General features: G+C 38.3%; 1 protein-coding gene across 1 annotated transcript in view; it reads left to right on the plus strand.

Annotated features, from left to right (window-relative positions):
* Positions 1 to 12,075, plus strand: part of LOC126366127 (zeta-sarcoglycan-like) — a 29,481-nt gene extending 17,406 nt beyond the window's left edge. The window contains exons 2-6 of the mRNA XM_050009071.1: positions 8,588 to 8,813; positions 9,681 to 9,870; positions 10,262 to 10,454; positions 10,695 to 10,818; positions 11,881 to 12,075. Coding sequence (XP_049865028.1) covers positions 8,588 to 8,813; positions 9,681 to 9,870; positions 10,262 to 10,454; positions 10,695 to 10,818; positions 11,881 to 12,075 — 928 coding nt within the window. The remainder of the gene's footprint in view (positions 1 to 8,587; positions 8,814 to 9,680; positions 9,871 to 10,261; positions 10,455 to 10,694; positions 10,819 to 11,880) is intronic.
* The last annotated feature ends 8,529 nt before the right edge of the window (positions 12,076 to 20,604 follow it).

Below are 20,604 nucleotides of genomic sequence, written 5' to 3' on the forward strand. Positions count from 1 at the left end.
TGTGGAAATATTTTGGACATCTTAAATAAGTAACTGAGATTTTTTAGTTTCATTAATGTTTGTTTTCTATTTTTCGCTGTGTAAGTGTTGATCTTATTCCCATCGTGTAGGTTGTGAGGTGGAATACCAACCTCATCAGCCCTGGTGTCAGGGTTATTATTGAGCCTCCAAAGGCCCCTGACATGGCTCATGTAACGACTACATACTTACCATCTTACTTAATGTTGATTGTCAAGGGTTAATTATAAACGAATATAGACTTATTTTTTTTTTATAGGTATACGAAAGTCACACACTTTCCTTCGTGCGATCAAAATTTCACAAATAAGAATAGGCTAGTTTCCAACCAGTCAAATGAGTTACTTTTTACTAAAAGTCAAAACACGAGATTACTATGGAATTTGTACGAAATAGCACATTGTGACGTCATAGAAAAACGTGATAAAATGTCGGACTTATTATTAAGGTTTTCTTGATTAAAAATCAAATATATATATTATATTTAAAAAATATATGTTTAATATACATAATGTCAATATAAATGATTAAAACGGTATTTATTGTAAATATTAATATAACAATACGTCACAAATACAAACTTAAATATCATAAATAATTTAAATAAATAATAATTATCATGAAAAAAATATAAATATATTTATATAATATTTATTTTTTATTAATTATTTTTTTTATAATAATTTATTTGTTAAAGATATTACAACTTATTTCGTTGATAACTGATATAAAAAAAACAATAATTATTTAAATGGAAAAAAGAAAATGTGTTTCGTTACTTTTATATCTGTTTAATTTAGTAATCGTAATGTCATAATTTATCTGGAACTTAGTACACGACCCAATTGTCCATGTATAATGATATTCATAGAGCCGAACCTTTTGGGTATAGAGTTTCCTGTAAAGAAACGCTAAACGCTTTACCAAAAATTAAATAAGCGGTAAACGTGTGTACATTTACTTGACAACCCAACAAAGTTCAATCTAATTTTTTGATGATTGGATTAACTTTTGCTTGGCCGTCAAATACAACACACGTTCACCGCTTGTTTATTATTTACTTGTAAGGCCACGGTAAGGCGTTAATACTACAAGTTCATTATAGTCGTAAAACCGAATGTTCTTTTAAAATCGAAACCTCATTGTTTAACTATTATGCCTGGAAACCTAGACCATACGAGACTACGTTTTTTCACTATTTATTATTAAGCGGAGCTCACATGAGCGCGCAAAGCCGCAAGAGTGTCTCGCGACGTAAGCTGCGAACTCTCGTCTGACTTAACATAATATGTTGTTCTACAAGAGAGTAAGCAGGGAATGATATGTCGCTCGCTGTTTGAAGCTATGCAAAGTGCTGCGTTATTCAACTTAATAGCCATTAGTTTGGTTCGTTAGCGGAATATTGCTAACGAATGTGCGGCGGCGCTCTCCCGCGCGGTGAAACGCTCAATTAACACATACACGTTAATACGTGTTCACCAACACGTTGGCTAATTCACTCAACTGTCACAGCGAGCAAAAATTGAAAACTATGAACTGTTAATATTAAAAATAAACTACTGTTTGGCACTAATAAAGAACTAAAAGGGAAGGAATGGACTACCGCAATCGATGTTATAATCTTGCAATATTCAAAACTAGATCGAATGGGCATTTACTAGAAAAGTGTGTACCACCACATCTGACCACATCATCAGGCCACATCTTTCCTTATCATTAGATGCCATTAGGTGAGATTATGGTCTAAAGAAAATCTAATTTTCATAAAAAAAGATAATAAAATTTGAGATTTAGCATTCGTAATGTACGAGGAGGTAAATCAAAATACGATTCACATTTATTTGTGTAAAGAGGTCCGGCCTTATTAAGGCGAATCTGGGAACACGGAAGCTCAGAAGTCGTGCCGTGATGGGGATGATTAATATTGCTCATTTGTGGTACGCGGCCGGCGTAGCAGCTACGGGCTACGCGGCTACGAGCGGTACGCTGCTACGTGCCCGTCTCAGCGTACATCGTTTGCGCTTCCGCGCCAAGAATTTATTACATTCCCCCCATTTCTACCTTTTATCTCTATTATGTATTAAATGTAACGGCGTTACATTCCTGACACGTCGTAACGTTTACGCCTGCTATTTAGCCTTACTAGAGCGTTCACACTCTTTCTAATTAACATAAATTATATACATAATACGCCTGTAATCCCTCATGGGGCGGGCAGAGTCTTAAGTAATGAACAGACAAATTTTAGCCACTCATGACACTTAGTCCAAATACAGATACGATGAATCGTCCTAACTAAAATTGCTTTAATTTTTTTCGCCTTATCTATTTTTTTCTGTTGGAGTAGTCTTTTTCAAACTCGAAAAAATGGATCTTGTATTGGGTAAATAACGTGATTGGCGTAATTGGTTTCTAATGCCGCGTAAACCCCCCAAACGTGTTGGGAGAGTGGACTGTGAGATAAAGTGCCCGGACGCCCGCACTCAGCTCCCGACAACATTTTATATTTCCTTTTTTCAACCATCTTTCTTTGGCAAACATGTAAGGTTTATACGAGTACTTATATTCGTATTATTTTTCCGATATTTTATATTCGTGACCGATATGGAAAATATTTTAGAAAATAATGTTTTAAAAATGCAATTGATAAAAAGGGGTCTTAATTTAATGATACAAAAATTTTCAATTTTAGTCTCAATCAGTTTTTGTCTGCTATAATCAATAATAAGTTCGTAATCTTTATTGTGGTACGTATTTACGTTATTACTCATTATATATAAAGAAAACAAACTCACAAGAATAAAACAAAGTCGAATCTAGATTCTAGAATCCAGTTCATTAACCTGTCCATGTTGTGGAAGATTCCTAAGACCACGTCTTCATGTTCGGTCTTGCGTGACGAAATGTCGTAAACCATGGACACAGATCATTGAATACTAACGTACTATGGGTTAGAAAACTATAAATATAAATTGATTTGCTTTTCTTAAGACATACTAAGAGCCATATCTCACTAGGATGACATGGTGGCGCAACCGTGGCTGCAACAAAATGTGCAATTGTACATTGCGTCAACTGCGCGCATTTTGTTAGTGGTGCCATCGTGGTGTCCTAGTGAAACAGTAGCGTAAAAGCGACGCGCGAGCGGTCTCGTTAGTAAATGAAACCAACTAACACACTTCCATTAATTATCTTCCATTCCATAATTTATATACAAAAAGGCTTCTTAATTTAGTAAAGTGAATAAAATCAGAATTATTTGTTTGTCCATAAATCCGGGTGGTTTAGCGGGGAGAGTTAAGAGTACAATTCGCTTCAGACTCTCTTATTGTATCGGGATTAGGTAAATCCCGCGCACGACGCTCCTACTCGGTGTGGTGTTTACATTTGAACAAGGGAAGGAATCGCTCACTTGAAGCCGAAAGAGAAAACATCGGGCAAAAGTCAACTCTTTTAAATATATTATCGGCGTTTTGTTAAAAAAAAAATAACAGTTCAATTACAGTTAGTTTTGTTTAAGGTTGGTATTCAAATGGAATAAGATTATTTCAAGATGGTGTCGAATACATCATCATCTCCGTCGTTATCCCGTTTTTCACAGGTTCCGCTTGAGTATGAATAATACAAAACTTATTGTACTACTAACTATACAAAACGGTAATGAAATATATTTATATTTTACTACTAGACACAGTGGAACAGCGTGGTGGAGTATGCTCCATACCCCCTCCGGTTGATTGAGGTGTGGCTTGTGCCCAGCAGTGGGACGTGTATAGGCTGTTTATGTTTTTACTAGTCACAATAAGAAGATAAAGTGACTTGGGAGAAATTAATACTAAGCAATAAGCCCCTAGTATTTTTTGCAGCAATAAAATAATATAGGTTTTACGACACTGCAATTACGTACCGCCTTATAATTTTCATTTACACAAAACGCAATCATCGTCTTGCAACTAATATTCTATTTTTACTTATATGTATCATTGTATGTATATATTTATATATATTTTATTTATTTATTTATGTTTTTTCTCTTATGCTATTTTACTTTTTTGCGCGCTACACTGCAGCTGTACAAGTGTACTATATCCTCTGCCGAAGGTTGTCTGGAAGAGATCGCTCTTAGCGATAAGGCCGCCTTTGCCCACCTTAGAATAAGTTTACCCTGTAAATGTTTTGTGAATTTGTGTTCAATAAAGTGTTTTATTATTATTATTATTAAAACGCACTTCTACAATTGTACTTTCTATTGTTTTTAAAACCAAATAATGTGGTCTATTCTGGAATAAAATTTGCATGCAGGTGAAGCCAAAACGATAACAATAACGTGTTCAGTGTGTCCCCGCGGAATGGCGCAACCGTTGACACTCTGTAACATCGACGATACGACCAAGTAGACACTTGTCGCCTTACAAAACAAAGGTAATACCAGGTTTAAAATATAAGTAGTCCGCACTACGAGAGAAGTCCCACGCCCGAGGCGCTAGTGCCGCAGATTCTGCCTGTTAGAATTATTATGACTTGTCTGTCTTCTTATATCGTGTGGGTTGTGAGGTGGATTACCAACCCCATCAACCTTTTTTTTTGTTGACGTGTCTTATTTTAGATTTACCGCAGATGGCATTAACTACATAGCCGGACAAATGGGGAGCGCTGAAGGCTCTCACCCGGGACAACGTTTAAGACAACAGGCCTGAGGGTGCCCAGTTGGGCGCGAACTGAGGTTCTCGCTCAGGGCGTCGTCTGAGAGGAAAAAAATATTTGAAAGAATTAATCGACCCTAGTGGGTCGATAGCGATAAGCGCTGAATGAGGGACACCCCATCAACCCTGGTGTCAGGGTTACTATTGAACCGCCAATTTATTTCGTGGTGCTGGCCATATTTTAAATCTGTTTTATCTTAAGTCTTCGCTTTGTAATAAGTCGGCTAATATTTTTGCAAAAAATGCATGCGTGCAGGGAAACGGAACGCTGCATTTTGATTGTCATTTTTCGCGGTCGCTTTTGGTCGAAAATTGTCTAGCGGCATCGTATATACAATCTATTAGTCAGATGTGTTTACAGAACCCGTTTGTGTTGTTATTAGGAGTCTAGAGGCAGTGTTGTCGATGGACGCAACCGTTGACACTCGTTGTAATATCTCGCAGCGAGTCAGAACAGATAAAAATAATGCTCACACAACACCCCGTACATTGCTACACGAGGATTACATGATATCTACCAAATAATTTGAATATACAAAGGAATTAATATTGTAGTTTTGGTAATTATTGGGTTAGTTTATCATTAAATAGTTGTCGCAAACCATACATAATCATGTAAGGTCACGAATTATCTGAATTCTGAATCACATTCCAAATCTGAAATGTGTCATAGTTATATGAATATCTATAGGGCAAAATACCCACAAATGGGCAACGTGCCCGCATTGCCCATATTCTAACATCGTGGGTAAAAAACCACCTTTACCCACGGACGAACGGTCTGCTTTTTGACCACGATGTTAGAATATGGGGTAAAACCCCGCGAATGGCTTCCAACCGCCCCTTACAGCCATCCCTGTCCACCTGATTGAATTGATAAATTCATCTGATCACCTGATAAATCATTATGATGCATTCTAATATTATTATGAATTTGATTATTCAAATTCGAGAATTGATTACAGTTCGAGACTACTTCTCTTTCAAGCGAAGAAAGTAGAAAGTTGATTTCTTTTCTTTCTTTGTAAGGTGAGTAAAATTATAAATAAAAGACAAGCTTCAAGCCGTTCCGCCCGTGACTTTGTCCGCGTGGACTTCGGTTACACGTGACAGGTTTGTATTATCCCCTTTTCATCCCCTTAGGGGGAAAATTCCGGGATAAAAAAAAAACATTTCAATTGCTTCACAGTTTGAGCGTGAAAATTACAGACAAAGTTACTTTCGCATTTATAATATTAATTTGGATTACGGGCTTGATCGTCTATAAGTGTACAGTCTCTTGTTAGACGTGTATGACCGTTTAATGATAAGTTGATAATCTTGATAAACTGACGTGGAGCCAAAATGAGAACAATCTTGATAGCGAAAAATGTGTGTTTTATTGATCACTTTCTTCTTAAAGTTAATCATATAAAATTGTTTTTAATAATGTGTGTTTTGTTACAATTGTAGTTGAATGGAATGTATTTGTTTATGTGTAATTTATTCAAGATTACTGGCCTCCGTGGTCCAGTCCCGGGTTCGAATCCCGGTGAGGACAAATCACAAAAATCACTTTGTGATCCCTAGTTTGGTTACATACCGTTACAGGCTGATCACCTGATTGTCCAAAAGTAAGATGATCCGTGCTTCGGAAGGCACGTTAAGTCGTTGATCCCGGTTACTACTTACTGATGTAAGTACGTAGTCGTTACTATGAGTCATCTCAGGGGCCTTTGGCGGCTCAATAGTAACCCTGACACCAGGGTTAATGAGGTTGGTAATCCACCTCACAACTCTTACGACATAAGAAGAAGAATAATATTCAAGATTAATAAATGAGATTAAATAACTAGGATTACATAAATACATAACTAGAAGTACATGCTACCTTGATGAGTCGTGAACTAATTATACAATTGCGTAAAAGGTAAAATAGCTGACACGGGACATGTGCGGTTGCACATCGTACAATAAGTATTATACGACTAAATACAAAAGTAGTTGACGATAATCTACCAAATTTCTATAGCGGACAACACTTTACACCGACAGATAAACCGCATGTCGGTGTAAGGACGGTCAGAATTTTCCAAGCGATGCTCCTGTCGCGCGGGATCCTTGCAAATTTATGACCCTCTGTGCTGACGCTACCCACTTGCGAAAACGGACAAGTACACGTCCGACATCGCATAACCAACTGTTACCGACATTTTTATAAAAATTGCAGTACATCTATGATGTAAAGCCTCGATACTAGATACTAGATTTGATCGTTTGGTAACGCGACTGGCGTACAGTCATGGTCATGAGCAATATAATGTACCCACTTTAGGACTCTGTCGCACTAACATATTTGACATTTAGTGAGACTTACAGTTCAATTTGTCAAAAAAGTTAATGTGACATGGTACCAAAGTGTATACATATTAACGCTCGTGACCGTACCTATAGATATGGCTATCGACATCACTTGGGCATACGATTTTTGTTAACAGAACCTAGCAATAGACGCGTTAGTTTCAATCCAGATAATCCTCTGGAAAAGACCGGACGGACCACGTGAAGAACAAGATAACGCAAGTAAAATGTACGATCACGAGTACTAATTGAAACCATGTCACATTAACTTTTTTGACATATTAAACCGTAAGTCTCATTAAATGACAAATATGATAGTGCGACAGGGTTCTAAAGTGGGTACATTATATTGCTCATGACTGTACAGTCCTAAAATCATTGAGGGGCGTTGGAGGCTCAATAGTAACCCTGACACCAGAGTTGATGACGTTGGCAATCCACCTCACAACCCACACGATAGAAGAAGAAGTCCTATATTTTTATAAAAAATGCAGTAAATCTGTGATGAAGAGCCTCGATACTAGGTACTACATTTGATCGTTTGATGACGCGGCTGGCGGACCTATAGATATGAATTTCGACGTCTTACAGAGAAAATCGTGTAAGAGTCTTTTTGAGAAATCACTTGGGGATACGATTGCTAACAGAACTAGGGATCACAAAGTGATTTCTGTGATTTATCCCCACAGGGATTAGTACCCGGGACCTCCGGATCGCGAGCACAACGCTCAACCACTGGACCATAGAGGCCGTTGTTCCATCACAATGGAATGTGTTAATTGAAACCGGTTTTAATTTATAAATAACGCATACCGGTTCTTTTTCAGAATATTGTTTTAAAAGGTATTAAGCAAATATTATTTTGTTTTGTGTTATAAATCTGTGATAGTTCTGTTTGGAGAACGCGTAACTTACATCGCAGTATCACGGGTTCGAATCTCGGGCGGGTTCGAAACCACTCGTCGACCGAAACAGTTTTTAATTATTATTAACCGACTTTATTTTTAATATCATCTTGTTTCTACCCATGAAATCTTCATTACACAGTTACAAGTTCATCATCATGAGAGCCACGCTCTTCTCTTCTAGCTTTCTCCATGCTACTTTTAGTTACTAAAACGCCATTATTTCAAGAAATTCTAATATACTTATAAAAAATATACGAGCATATCCCCTTTTTGTAAAACACTTTTGCTGGATGATTTAGTAAAATCTTTGAACGATTTAGTCCCCGAGTGCTCGGAAAGTCCTCTTGTGAGGGTTAAAGGAAATAAAGTTTTGATTTATGCAAGCAAAATGTGTTTGAAACAGCGAGCTTGGGGCGCGGTGAGCTCCTGTCGACGGGACAAATTTCACTCAGACGGGGCAAATTCACCCAGACGGGACGTAAAATGACGTACTGTCCTGGGTACACCAGATGATAGACTTGTCTTCGTGTGGATTCGTACAAATGGGGCTGAGGGTAGTGTAGTTGTTTAAATAATACGAGCTATGAAATTTTATTTAAAAACTCCATTCTATTGCAGGATTCCATACGCAGACAAAATAACTCCGGAGCCAATCCTGAACAACAACACAGCCAGGGACACAAAGGCGGAATCGATCAGAAATAGTTACAACAGTCAGTTCAAAGTCGGCATCTATGGTTGGAGGAAGAAATGTCTCTATATCCTCGTCATGTCTCTCATGCTTATGATGATTATCAACTTGGCGCTGACCTTATGGGTTCTCAAGGTTTTGGATTTCAATTCGGTAAGTGTTCTTGCTATCGAAAGCAAAGGTTTTTGTTACGTTAAAAAATACGTACTTAAGTATATTAAAATTATTTATTTCATAAATGTTGGTGTGTATGTATGTACATTGGCATCGTCCCCGAAACTGCACAGCAGTTTGTGGGCAGAGAGAGAGCCTTTTTTATTTCAAAATTTTAATTTAGAAAAATATTTAACTATTCGGGTTTTTAATCGCTTAAGATTACTGTAGTTATAAAATAGGCTGGAAAGTTTCTAAAAATATTATGAAATGAAAATGAACCGAAAATGCAATTATTTCAGTGGAAAAAAATATTCAATGTAGCGTGATTAAAATTGTGTTTTGAACTGTACAAGCAAATGACAGATGCGACGGCAAGCCACCCGCCGTAAAGAGACTCGCCGTAGCGGGAATCGCCATTCGGAGAGTCGCTGTACGCCATAATTCAATTAAACCAAAATTGCTGACACAAGGCCAATCAAGTAAAAAACTTTACATTTTTGTCTAAAAACAATTTTAGAAAAGTGATAAGATTTTGAAACAAATATATTTATAGAAGGAACGAAATAGCGTAGAACGCGGCGACATTTTACATTTTTTCTTGGTGGATGTGTTTTGCAGGCAGTAGCCACCAACTAACAGTACCCGGGCACTCCATACTATAATGTCATTCTTACTGTTTGTTGCTTAACACGTAAGTGCGAGCGAGACATAGTCCGCGCGCTCTTTCCCTTACTCCTTAGCGGTTTACGGTCATTTAAGACTAAAGTAAGACCCAGAGGGGGTGGAGTCCGCATCCGATACAAATTAGTGCGAGGCGGATAGCCACCGTTCTATGCGTTGTATTCTTTGTGTATTTCCCACCAGGAGGGCATGGGTCAGCTGCGTATAGTGCCGGGTGGGCTGCAGCTGCTGGGGCAGGCGCTGGTGCTGGACTCCTTGTTTACATCCAGCATCAAGTCTCGCCGCGGACAACCCATTTCCATAGAGTCTTCTAGAAACTTCTCCGTTTCCACCCGAGACTCGCATGGGATGTTACAAAGTAGATTATTTCTAGGTAAGTTCTTTCTTATTATATCAAGGCTGCTGTATCTGGCATCTGCAAGTATTTTTGGAATCAGAATGAGTAAGTATTGCTTGCTGTAGTTGTAAGGTATTGTAGAAAGCGCAGCAAGTGTCAAAAAATTTAACTAAAAATTTACAAAGACTCGGCTATTGACCCGGCCTACATTACAAGGCTAGCAGTATTGAAGAACGTAAGTATTATTCAATCCGGCTAATAATTGACCCGTCGCATTACAAAACGGCGTAGCCGCCGGCTAGCCGTTATGTAAAACGGCGGATTATACAATCCTGCTACGATATATCTACATACGAACAAAAAAATAACTTCGGGGATTATCCTTCGTCTGCGCAGGTCTTCATAAAGGTACACATTTTGTCATCAGGTCATGATCGCCTGGAGGTGAACGCAGGGCGGTTAGAAGTGCGCGACTCGCGGGGAGCCCTGATCCTGGGGGCAGGGCAGGACTCTGTGACGGTGGGGGCCGACACTCTGGTTGTGGCCAGCCCTGCTGGGGCCACATTCCACACTGCGGCCCAGACGCCCCTCGTTAGGGCACCGCCTTCCAAACAATTAGTGTAAGTTTTTTATGGTTAAGACAGCACACCCTAGACACTACAAAACAAAAATGTCGTTCTTACACAGACACTACATAGATGAAGTTTCGTACACTTGCAATTGTGTGTGTGACCTTGTGTTTTGATTACGCAAGCTGTAACCAATATCGGGGGTGGGGTGAGGTAGCTTGGATCGGTACGGGGCGGAGAGTGTTCCTTCTCTACGCAATATTACGAGTATTATTTATTTTTTACCCATAGTTTGGAGTCTCCGACGCGGTCACTGGATATGCACGCGGCGCAGAGTATAGCACTGGAGTCGCGAGCCGGAGACATCAGTGCTAGCTGCCTCTCCACCTTCAGATTGAAGTCCACCGCTGGAGCGGTAAGCGTATTTTTTTTGTTTGTCTATATTATTAAAAAAATATAATACGTTTATTAGACTAATACCTCAAATTAATTAAATTACATAAACGTACTTTTGAAATGTTAGGGTAAACTTTTTTGACGTTACTTATTGTAGCTTTGCTGCATATGGCATTAACGACATGGCCAAACAAATGGAGAACGTTGAGGATATACCTTAAAATAAGACCTTAAGTACGAATATTGAAAGTTAGGTACCTACCTAGTACGGTCACGAGCATTAATAAGTATACACTTTAGTACCATGTCACATTAACTTTTTTGACAAATTGAACTGTAAGTCTCACTAAATGTCAAATATGTTAGTGCGACAGAGTCCTAAAGTGGGTACATTATATTGCTCATGACTGTACCTAGTCTTTTTATCCCAACCTCAATCCCAACTGATGCATTTCGATTGAAAGAACTTGATACATGAATTGCAGGCCACATCAATATATGAGATAGTAAGAATATTCTACTATTAATACAGGGTCTAATGACATACTCAGGGTGATGATTCAGATCATGATTCTGAGTTGATATCAAGTGGGTTTTCCTATCGAAAAATTCATGAAAACTTTAGTGTTTTTTTTTTATTATTTTCCGTTCCATACTTTTTGCGACGGAAAATTCCACTTGATATCAACTCAGAATCATGGTCTGAATCAACCCTCATAGTCATCGTTACGATAAACACAACTCACACGACAACACAACACACACACAACTCTCTCGTTAGTACTCCACCTCACAAGTACTCACAACCCTGTATATTTTTTAATATTTCGGCGAAGCAAAAAGCTGCCGTGCCTTGATAAGCGAATTACAGATTACAGACGGACAGCCACAGAAAGTTACAGGTACAGATTGGCGTACGACCACGGCTATCTTCTAAACATCACTACTTCTTCGGAATCCGAAAATTTCGGAGAATCTTGTTTTATACTTTTTAGACCGTGATTTTTCCATAAACGGTTTTAGTTTTTATGATTATATTTTTTTAATTCGCATCAAAATGACTATTGTACTATTGTTATAGATTCGCCTAGACGCACCGAGCATATACATGCCGAAACTGAAGTCAGCGCTGCCGCTGCCCCCCTCAACACCGCACTCGCACGACCCCCACCACCAGAACATCTACCAGTTATGCGCTTGCGCGAACGGGAAGCTGTTCCTCGCCCCGCCGCACGGCGCGTGCGCCGCCAGAGAGGAGAGCCTCATCTGTCGATGATGACGTCACAATGCAGTCTCGATAGGAGAAGCTCTCCGTTTAACAATTTAAACGTGTGCGCTGAATACATCGGAGCCGGATGTTGGCAAGATTTACCACAGGACAGATATGGTCGATATTCTTTTGTTTTTTCTCACCGAAATTTCGATGACGTAAGCAACTTGCTGTTTTTTTCAAATATAAGTAATTTATAAAAATTAGACTCTTTTCTATTCGGAGATCTTGTGGTACTTACTTGTACGACATTAACAGGAGGGGCTGTTGGTGCGCGTACGCATCAGCTCCATATACATTCTACTTACATACATTTATTACGTCTTTATTTCCGATTATGGCTGCGTGCCAAAAGATCCATGTTCTGCTAACATAGTAATTGGGATTGCATGCTAACAAAAAAATCGGAAGCACACAAGAAGCTACAGACGGCTCCGATGCAATGTGCTTTTAACATAAGTGTCAGTTTATCTTCTCGTATCGAGGTCATATCAAACGTAAATGAATTTATAAATACAATATTGCCCTAAGTTTTATATATTATGTAGATCTATGTATGTGTAAAAAATGCCATGAGTGTGTCACATGTATATTGTTGAATTAAGTCCGAATTTACTGAGCTTTTTATTCGTTTTACTTAAATGAATTCCATTATACGACTAATATGGAACCAATAAAATGCTTTCGTTAATCCTTTAACTACTTAAGTGTCGTCACAGATCATAGAAACAAGGGAGATATGCCCATTCGCTAAATTGCCGAGTCCGCATGTCGCGTGTGAACTCGAACTGGACGGCTACATCGATTTACCCGCCGTTCATTGCGTAGTAACACAAGCGCTAGTTGAGGTGGTGTGATACCAAAGAAGCAATAAACGATGTTTAAATTGGAACAATACGATCGTCGCCTCGTATAATATGATCGTTTTGTGCATATTGCGGTCCCAACTGATATGCTCCCGCGGCGCCTCTCTATAATAAGAACTCTATGGTTGTCGGGCTTAAATTGAAACTTATTTAACAAGCTTAGTTACAACGATGTCGTTAGTTACTTGTAGCTTTGTATTTAGAAACATTTTGTGATAATTATAAGTATTCTTGACTTGGAGTGAATGCTATCTTACTTAATTAACCGAATAATGGTACTGATTCCAGTACACATCTGTAATTTTATTTTAGGTTATAAGTACCTATAATTTTTTTTATCCACCGAAATGGAAAGGGACGGGTAACGTTAATTTTAGGCAGAAATTTTAATAACCCGACAGAATTAAGTTCACAGCACACGTCAAACGGGTTAGATACCTATTTGATTCGCCCGGAATTTTCATTCATTCACTCATTCATTTTTAAATTTACACACATACATACACAAGTATAACATAAAATAGAATTAGATGGTGTACTCGGGAATTAGCACCATTGGCGATTTAACTACAACGACTTTTGGAAACGTATCAAAATATTACATAAATATGACTAGTGCCTTTCGGAATTGCATATTTTATAATAAAGTTGGATAACGAATGCAGTATGAATCACTTCACTGTTGTGAAAAAGGCAATGATTGAAATAAAAATACGTCTAATAATGTTTGCATATTTAATGTTAATTTACTAAGTAAACGGATATATTATATACGATTACTTAAACTTAGCTTATAATTTCTCTATTGTTAAAACTGTTGCAATGATATACCCCGGACATTAAAAAAAAAACATTCTTACCGAGAGCCATCTATCGCGTAAATGCGAGCGAAACAGAGTCCGCACGCTCTCTCCTTTACTCCTTAGTGCAGTGGTTCCCAACCTGGGGGTAATTACCCCCTCAGGCGTAAAACGGAGAATCTAGGGGGGTAACACGGGATGGCACGAAGTAGTATTATAACTCTTGTTACATTAAAAACAAAACCCACAAACCGTCTGAATGTTGAGCATGACATGAGATGCGCGTTGAGTGAAACCGTACCTAATATTGTCAAACTTGCGAATGCAAACCAATTTTAAGCTTCACAGTTAACTCCGAGATTTATATATTACTTTACTAGTTACTTAAACGTGCATTTTCTTACTTACATATTAACATATATTCATTCGACTTTGTGTGGTTTTAATTATTTTAAATTAGGGGTAAACTCAATTTACATACTTGTTCACAGGGGCAGTGAAATTAAAAAAGGTTAGGAACCACTGCCTTAGTGGCTTACGTCTATTTAAGACTAAAGAATGACGCAGAGGGGGTGAGGTAGGCGCCCGATACGAATTGGTGCGAGGGGAAAGCTACTGTTGTTCACGTAGTATTGTTCTTTATTCTATGGTAATGTGCAATGCCACCTCCAACTTCCTTTTCTTTAATTTTGAATCTGAGTTGATAGAATGAGTTTTAAATCGTTTGAAATAAAGACAAATAGATAGGTAATATACATTGATGTACGATAAAGAAAGTATACTACAAAAAAAAACTTAACAGACAATCCAGTAATGTTTACTGTCCATACATTAAGGCAAATTTTCCGTAGTACCATTGATATATTTAGAAAAAAAAACCCACATTCCCGAGAAATGCATTTTCGGTGGTATGTGACCTAATCTGTATTGGGTTGGTTTCCCTTCGCGGGTTGGAGGTAAGCGGACCCTGTGAAAAACCGGATAATGCTAGGGATGAGTGAGTTTACTGTCTATCTATTTCTACTCTCTCGTGTTAAGTTATTTTTATTACGTGTTTTGATTGTAAGTTATGCGTTATTCCGTGTTTAGTTTTACATTTAAAACACATAATAACGGGTTCTTACCACGTTTAAAGGAGGGATATGAGACTCGCGATATTTCGTGATCATGGCACTTGCAACAGTGTCGAAATATCGGTCTCATATCCCTGCTTTAAACGCGGTAAGAACCCGTAATTATGAGTTTTAATTATGATAATAAGTAACCGCGTAAACTAAAAACATTGTTTTACATTTGTTACTGTGGTGTCCCTATATAATAAATGCTTCTTTCTTTCTAAAATATTCCTGTGTTTCGATGTATTTATGTTACAAAGGGTACATGAAAGAGTCTTACGTGTTGTTAGGGATCACTATCTTTATACATAGAGTATTTATGATATAAATGTTTGCTAAACCAGCCATGACTATGAATGTACATTTAGAATTCTTTTAGAGGTCTATAAATATGAAGGATGTATAGCTGTTCTGTTACACCAAACCTATAAATATGCATATATTAGTTGTGTTGAATTTGTTGAAATTGTTGTAAATATACTTTATAGAAAAATATGAATATATAAATATGCGTATTACCTCTTCATATATTTATTTCCGTCATTCTTTTAAAATCCAGTTCATATAATTAGATTTAATACTGACAAATATAAACAACTATTTAAAGACAACCATTTCTCATATTAAATGTAAGAGAACTTCTTAATTGAATCCTACCTACACAAACAGGCAAGTACTTAATTGTATTATAAACGAACTGAGAATAACTTTGCAACTTTATCATTTCATTTGGGTTTAAGACACATTTTCGCAATCCAACCGGCGACTGAGGCGCAATTACACTCACGTGCTTTTAAATATAATTATCAAAATAAATGTGGTATGCTTTCTTAAAAAATCTGGTTTTTAACCCCCGACGCAAAAACGACGGGGTATTATAAGTTTGACGTGTCTCTGTGTGTGTGTGTGTGTGTGTGTGTGTGTGTGTGTGTGTGTAAAGGTGTATGTGTCTGTCTGTGGCATCGTAGTTCCCAAACGGATGATCCGATTTTAATGCAGTTTTTTTTGTTTGAAAGGTATATCAGTCGAGAGTGTTCTTAGCTATGTTCAAACTCATCAGGTCATTTGTTAGGTGTGATAGGAATGTTACACGCTCAGTTTGCTTGCAAGCATATGTGGGATCCGACATTTGAAACAATAATGTCTTCTGGAACCACTGAGCTGGTCTGCTGTTAGCGTACGTTTTTCTGGTCGGGGGTTTTTTAATTTTTAATTGTTTCTTTATTCTATCTATTGTTACTACTACACAAAAGATAAATAAGTACCTACAAACAAACATACTTACTCAGCGACAAAATTCAAGAACGTCGCGTCGAATATGTAAGTTACACCTGCATACCCGTCACTGGCCAGTAGTAAAAGAAAAAAACATCAAAAAGTTTTGATTACGTCAATTCCCACTTAATACAAAATGAAAGTCGTAACGAAAATACGACCTTGTTTGCATCCATCCAAAGAGCCGGGACAAGCGAACGAGTTCCCAAAAACAGCAATTAATGCAACAAAGACGCAACAACGTAGCAATCGATTTATAGCGGACTTATTGTGAGACACAATGAGTCTGTGAACAGTCACTGCTAAAGTTTAATTAAAGATTCATGATAAATTGTCGCGGGAAGCTGCATTCTGCGCGGCGGCGGCGTCTCACGTGAATAACGCCCGCGAACACTTAAATAACTTAAGTCGGTATCCTAACAATAAATTCATGAGCCCCGCCTTTTGTCCCGCGTGTTTTGCTAACGCCACGCTAATTGGCAGGAACCTGCTAAAACGATACCAAATATACGTTATAATTACATTACCCGCAGCCTTTGTAGCGCACAAACACTCATGACTTGCAGTAAATAAACTAGGCACTGTATCACAAACCTTGGTTACATACCGAACTAAATGTGGTTTTAAGATTAATTATCTCGCTGTGAGTACGTAAAAGTTAAATAGAAATGTTCGCTAAGTCGCAGGGAAGTGGTATCCGGAAAGCTGGAGCAGATTAAAGTTGTGCCACGTTGGCATTAAATTGCATATTTAGAAATAATATTAACGTCTCGACGTTCCATCTACACCTAATTTAATTTCGGAGTCCTTTGTTGCGGCGTGGCTGGAACTCTTAAAGCCATTTCAAAGACACCTCCGCTGTGCTCCGCTGCAGTGAGCGAGAGGAAATAAAGTTATGATTTATGTTGTGAAATATGTTGCAGGAGCGGCGACGCTCGCAACGCGTCCTGTCGTTGACAACATAAATTTTTAGCGAACGAGAAGACAATCGTTTAATAACAATGCCAAACGTAACGGGCTTGTGTCCAATGTAAATATTGCGTTCCGTATTTTGGATGCATGGCTGGCGGTTTGATTCATTGTATTTTTTGGAAAATGATAGATAATTGTTATGGGTGATAGGCTTATCTCTGGTTCATTATATCACCTCTTCTTCTTCTATCGTGTGGGTTGTGAGGTAGAGTACCAACCACCTCATATCAATAATAGCTGCAAGTTATGTTAAGGTGGGTACTGACCGGTGTTACGAGGCGTTTTGTACCATTCGTAGCGAGCATGATATGTTACATCATGTGCTTGATATCAGTGTTGATGCTCGTTACGAGCGCCTTATTTCCCTGTACTGACAGCACGAACGCTCGCTGTGGAACTGATATGAACCGTTTAGAGCAGTAACCAGCTCCGTGTAACTTGCCTTTTCCAGTGCCTGCGGATGTACTAATTTACGCGCTAGGCGATAGGTATCATCCCCCAAGTGTGTCAACAACAAGGCACTCTTGCTCTCCTCCTTAATATTAGCCGCATTCAATAATAAGAATTGTTGCATGCGACCGTGAAATATTTCCCAATCTTGGGTATTATGGCCAAAAACTCCAAGATTCCCAAATAAGGCACTCATCTTCCTCGAAGTGGGTAGAATTTACCTCGTCGGCCACTGATATGTTTAGAGCAAGTAAAATGTCTATTCACAGTAGGAACTGGTTACATGGACTCGATACAATTCACCAAAAGGTTACTATACTTACTTGTGTTTTATAATTTGTAGAGGAAATAAAGATTTTACTTACTTACTTACTTACTTACTTACTTAAAGGTTGCCTGGAAGAGATTGCTACTTAGCAATAAGGCCGCCTATTGTACTAATTCTATTTCTCTTTTGTTTTGTATTTTGTTTTTTCCTGTTTGTGCAATAAAGCATTTGTTATGTTATGTTATGTTAATTCACAACAGGTTACGTACTTATACACCAGGAACACATTACATTACGCGTCGTAACACCAGTCAGTACCCACCTTTAGATTACTTGTAGCTCCGCCCGCGATACAGCTCACCACGTATCACATTGGCGTGGTGAGGCGTGATACTCAGTTAATTTTGCGATGAATGTACCTCTAGTCCAATTGCGACACAGCCGTGAGCTTAAGTTCAAAGTCAACCCGTGCGATTACTGAAGCCTGCCCAGCTGTTTGTCAGTTCACCCACGTGGCGGCAAACTTCCACCAACTTGTGATACTAACGATCAATTTATTTAATTACGCCATTTCGCCGCCGCTAATGAAAAGCTGTCGGTTCAAACCGGATCGGACGAGACATGCATTCTTATATTTGTTCTATAAAACTTAGAGAGGAGTGGTTTATTGGAGTTATTTTTTATTTGAATTATCGAATTATCGTTGCCTCCTTTTTAATGCGGACCGTATAGCCAACAAATCTTTAATAAATATTATAATTATGGAATCTTCAACACGTTACGTGGAGATGTCATTAAAAAAAGGTTTAGTACGGTCTACTCCGAACCGACGTGCGTGTATGAAACGATTGATGAATGTGGAGGAAGCAAGAGAAGTGTGTCAGAATCGAAGCGAATGGAATTTCATTGCCTCTGCTTACCCCAGTGGCATAAACGCGTAAGTTTATGTATGTATGAAGTCTTCAAGGTTAGTCTGAATAGGTGTCTCACCTTAGGCCACATCACCAGCAAGTGAGGAAGCAAATCTATCTTCTTCTTGACTTATATTAATTATCTAGCCTACTGCAGAAGAAGTAGATACAATCAAGCGGTTAAATAGATTTGGATGGAGTAGTTATGAAGGTACAGTCATTAAGTATTAAAAAAAAAACAAAGAACATGTTGTTTTATCATTTAATGCTTGTGAAATTCAATGCAGTATCGTATAAAAAAAAGGTCGGGGTTTTGGGACGCTTCTTTGAATTTGAATTAGATTTTGAAATATATATCCTAATGCGCTATTTCTGTTACTTTATACCAACGACGGCTTCACGCCTGTATCCCCGAAGGAGTTAGCAGAGGTTTTTAGTATATACACCCACTCCTCGCTAGCTATGTTTAAGTCCTATGGGGGCGAGCCTATTGCCATTAACCGGGCACAAGTCTTGGAAACCACGTGATATCAATTATCTACAATCTAAAAAAAAGTTTATTTAGGTAAAACCCACGACTCACATATACATTTACAACATTAAAATATACACACATTAATATTTAGTTTGAAAACATAAAGGTATATGGGTGCCGCAGCTCACTAAAAAGGCCAGGGTTCAGTGAAAATTTACCCAGAGGGCAACACTGATTTTCAACCCACGCCGATCGGTGAAACGCGAGTACCCGCACAATAGATTAAAAACATAAATAAAGAGTACAAAAAAAAAACGACGAAATAATAATCTAAAGGTGAATTCAAACTCACTTTATTGGTATAAGAAAAAAAAAGTACTTTCAAAAATGTATTAATTAAGAACTGCTTCGTATGTCGTCATGTGCGTGAGAATATATTCGTGGTAAGCTATCGACTGGGCCCCGATACAGTCCCTCACCAGTTATCAGCTTGGTGACACCCAGCCCGCGTCTTAGTGCCCTCTGACGGAGGTCGCGCCTGCCCAGTCTCGATAGCGAGGACGGGTTGATCGCCCGTCCACTACGGATTATCTAACATAACCGTTTCTCCGAATAGATTTTCAAATATAGCGGACACTGCGGGGAGAAACGCAATGGATGTTTACATACAGAACATACATAAACAGCCTATATACGTCCCACTACTGGGCACAGACCTCCCCTCAATCAACCGGAGGGGGTATCGAGCATACTCCACCACGCTGCTCCACTGCGGGTTGGTGGATGTTTATCAAAACGTAAAACAAAGAAAATGTTAAATGCTGACCAACTGCAAACTGTATATATATGATGATTATGAATTATGAACGGATACTTATCAGTTTCATTGTCATTTAAGTAAATAACGGTTTTTACTTAAAGGGTCTTTTGCATTCATAAACTAAACTTTTAGAAACCAAAATGTCTTTAGTAATGTACCTATCTGTTTATTATTATCCGACGAAAAATATTTTCATGTAGAATATTGCCGGGGCGAGACTATATGGCTCGCACTGACAAAAAGTTACCAGATATTATTTAGAGCCAAGCTTCTAACTCTACATTCCTTAAGTCTACACACCATAACTCTTCACGCCCTAACTCTACAGGTGCTAACTCTACAAACCTTAACTTGGCCGTGTCTACAGCTAGGTACTAGTTGGTAGGGTGTTTTTACCTACACCAAACAGGTATACCAAATCTAGGTAAAGTCACAAAAATTAAAGAGTCAAGTATAACAATGTATGTAGGACGGTACCAGACCAGACCGTCTTCAAGACCTCGACATAAAGCTTCCTCCCCACCGACGCATTGGAAAAGGTGTGACCATTGTTTAGTTTGTCCTCAAACACAGAATGACCCCA

The sequence above is a fragment of the Pectinophora gossypiella genome, chromosome 4 (assembly GCF_024362695.1).
Source record: "Pectinophora gossypiella chromosome 4, ilPecGoss1.1, whole genome shotgun sequence".
Lineage (NCBI taxonomy): Eukaryota > Metazoa > Arthropoda > Insecta > Lepidoptera > Gelechiidae > Pectinophora > Pectinophora gossypiella.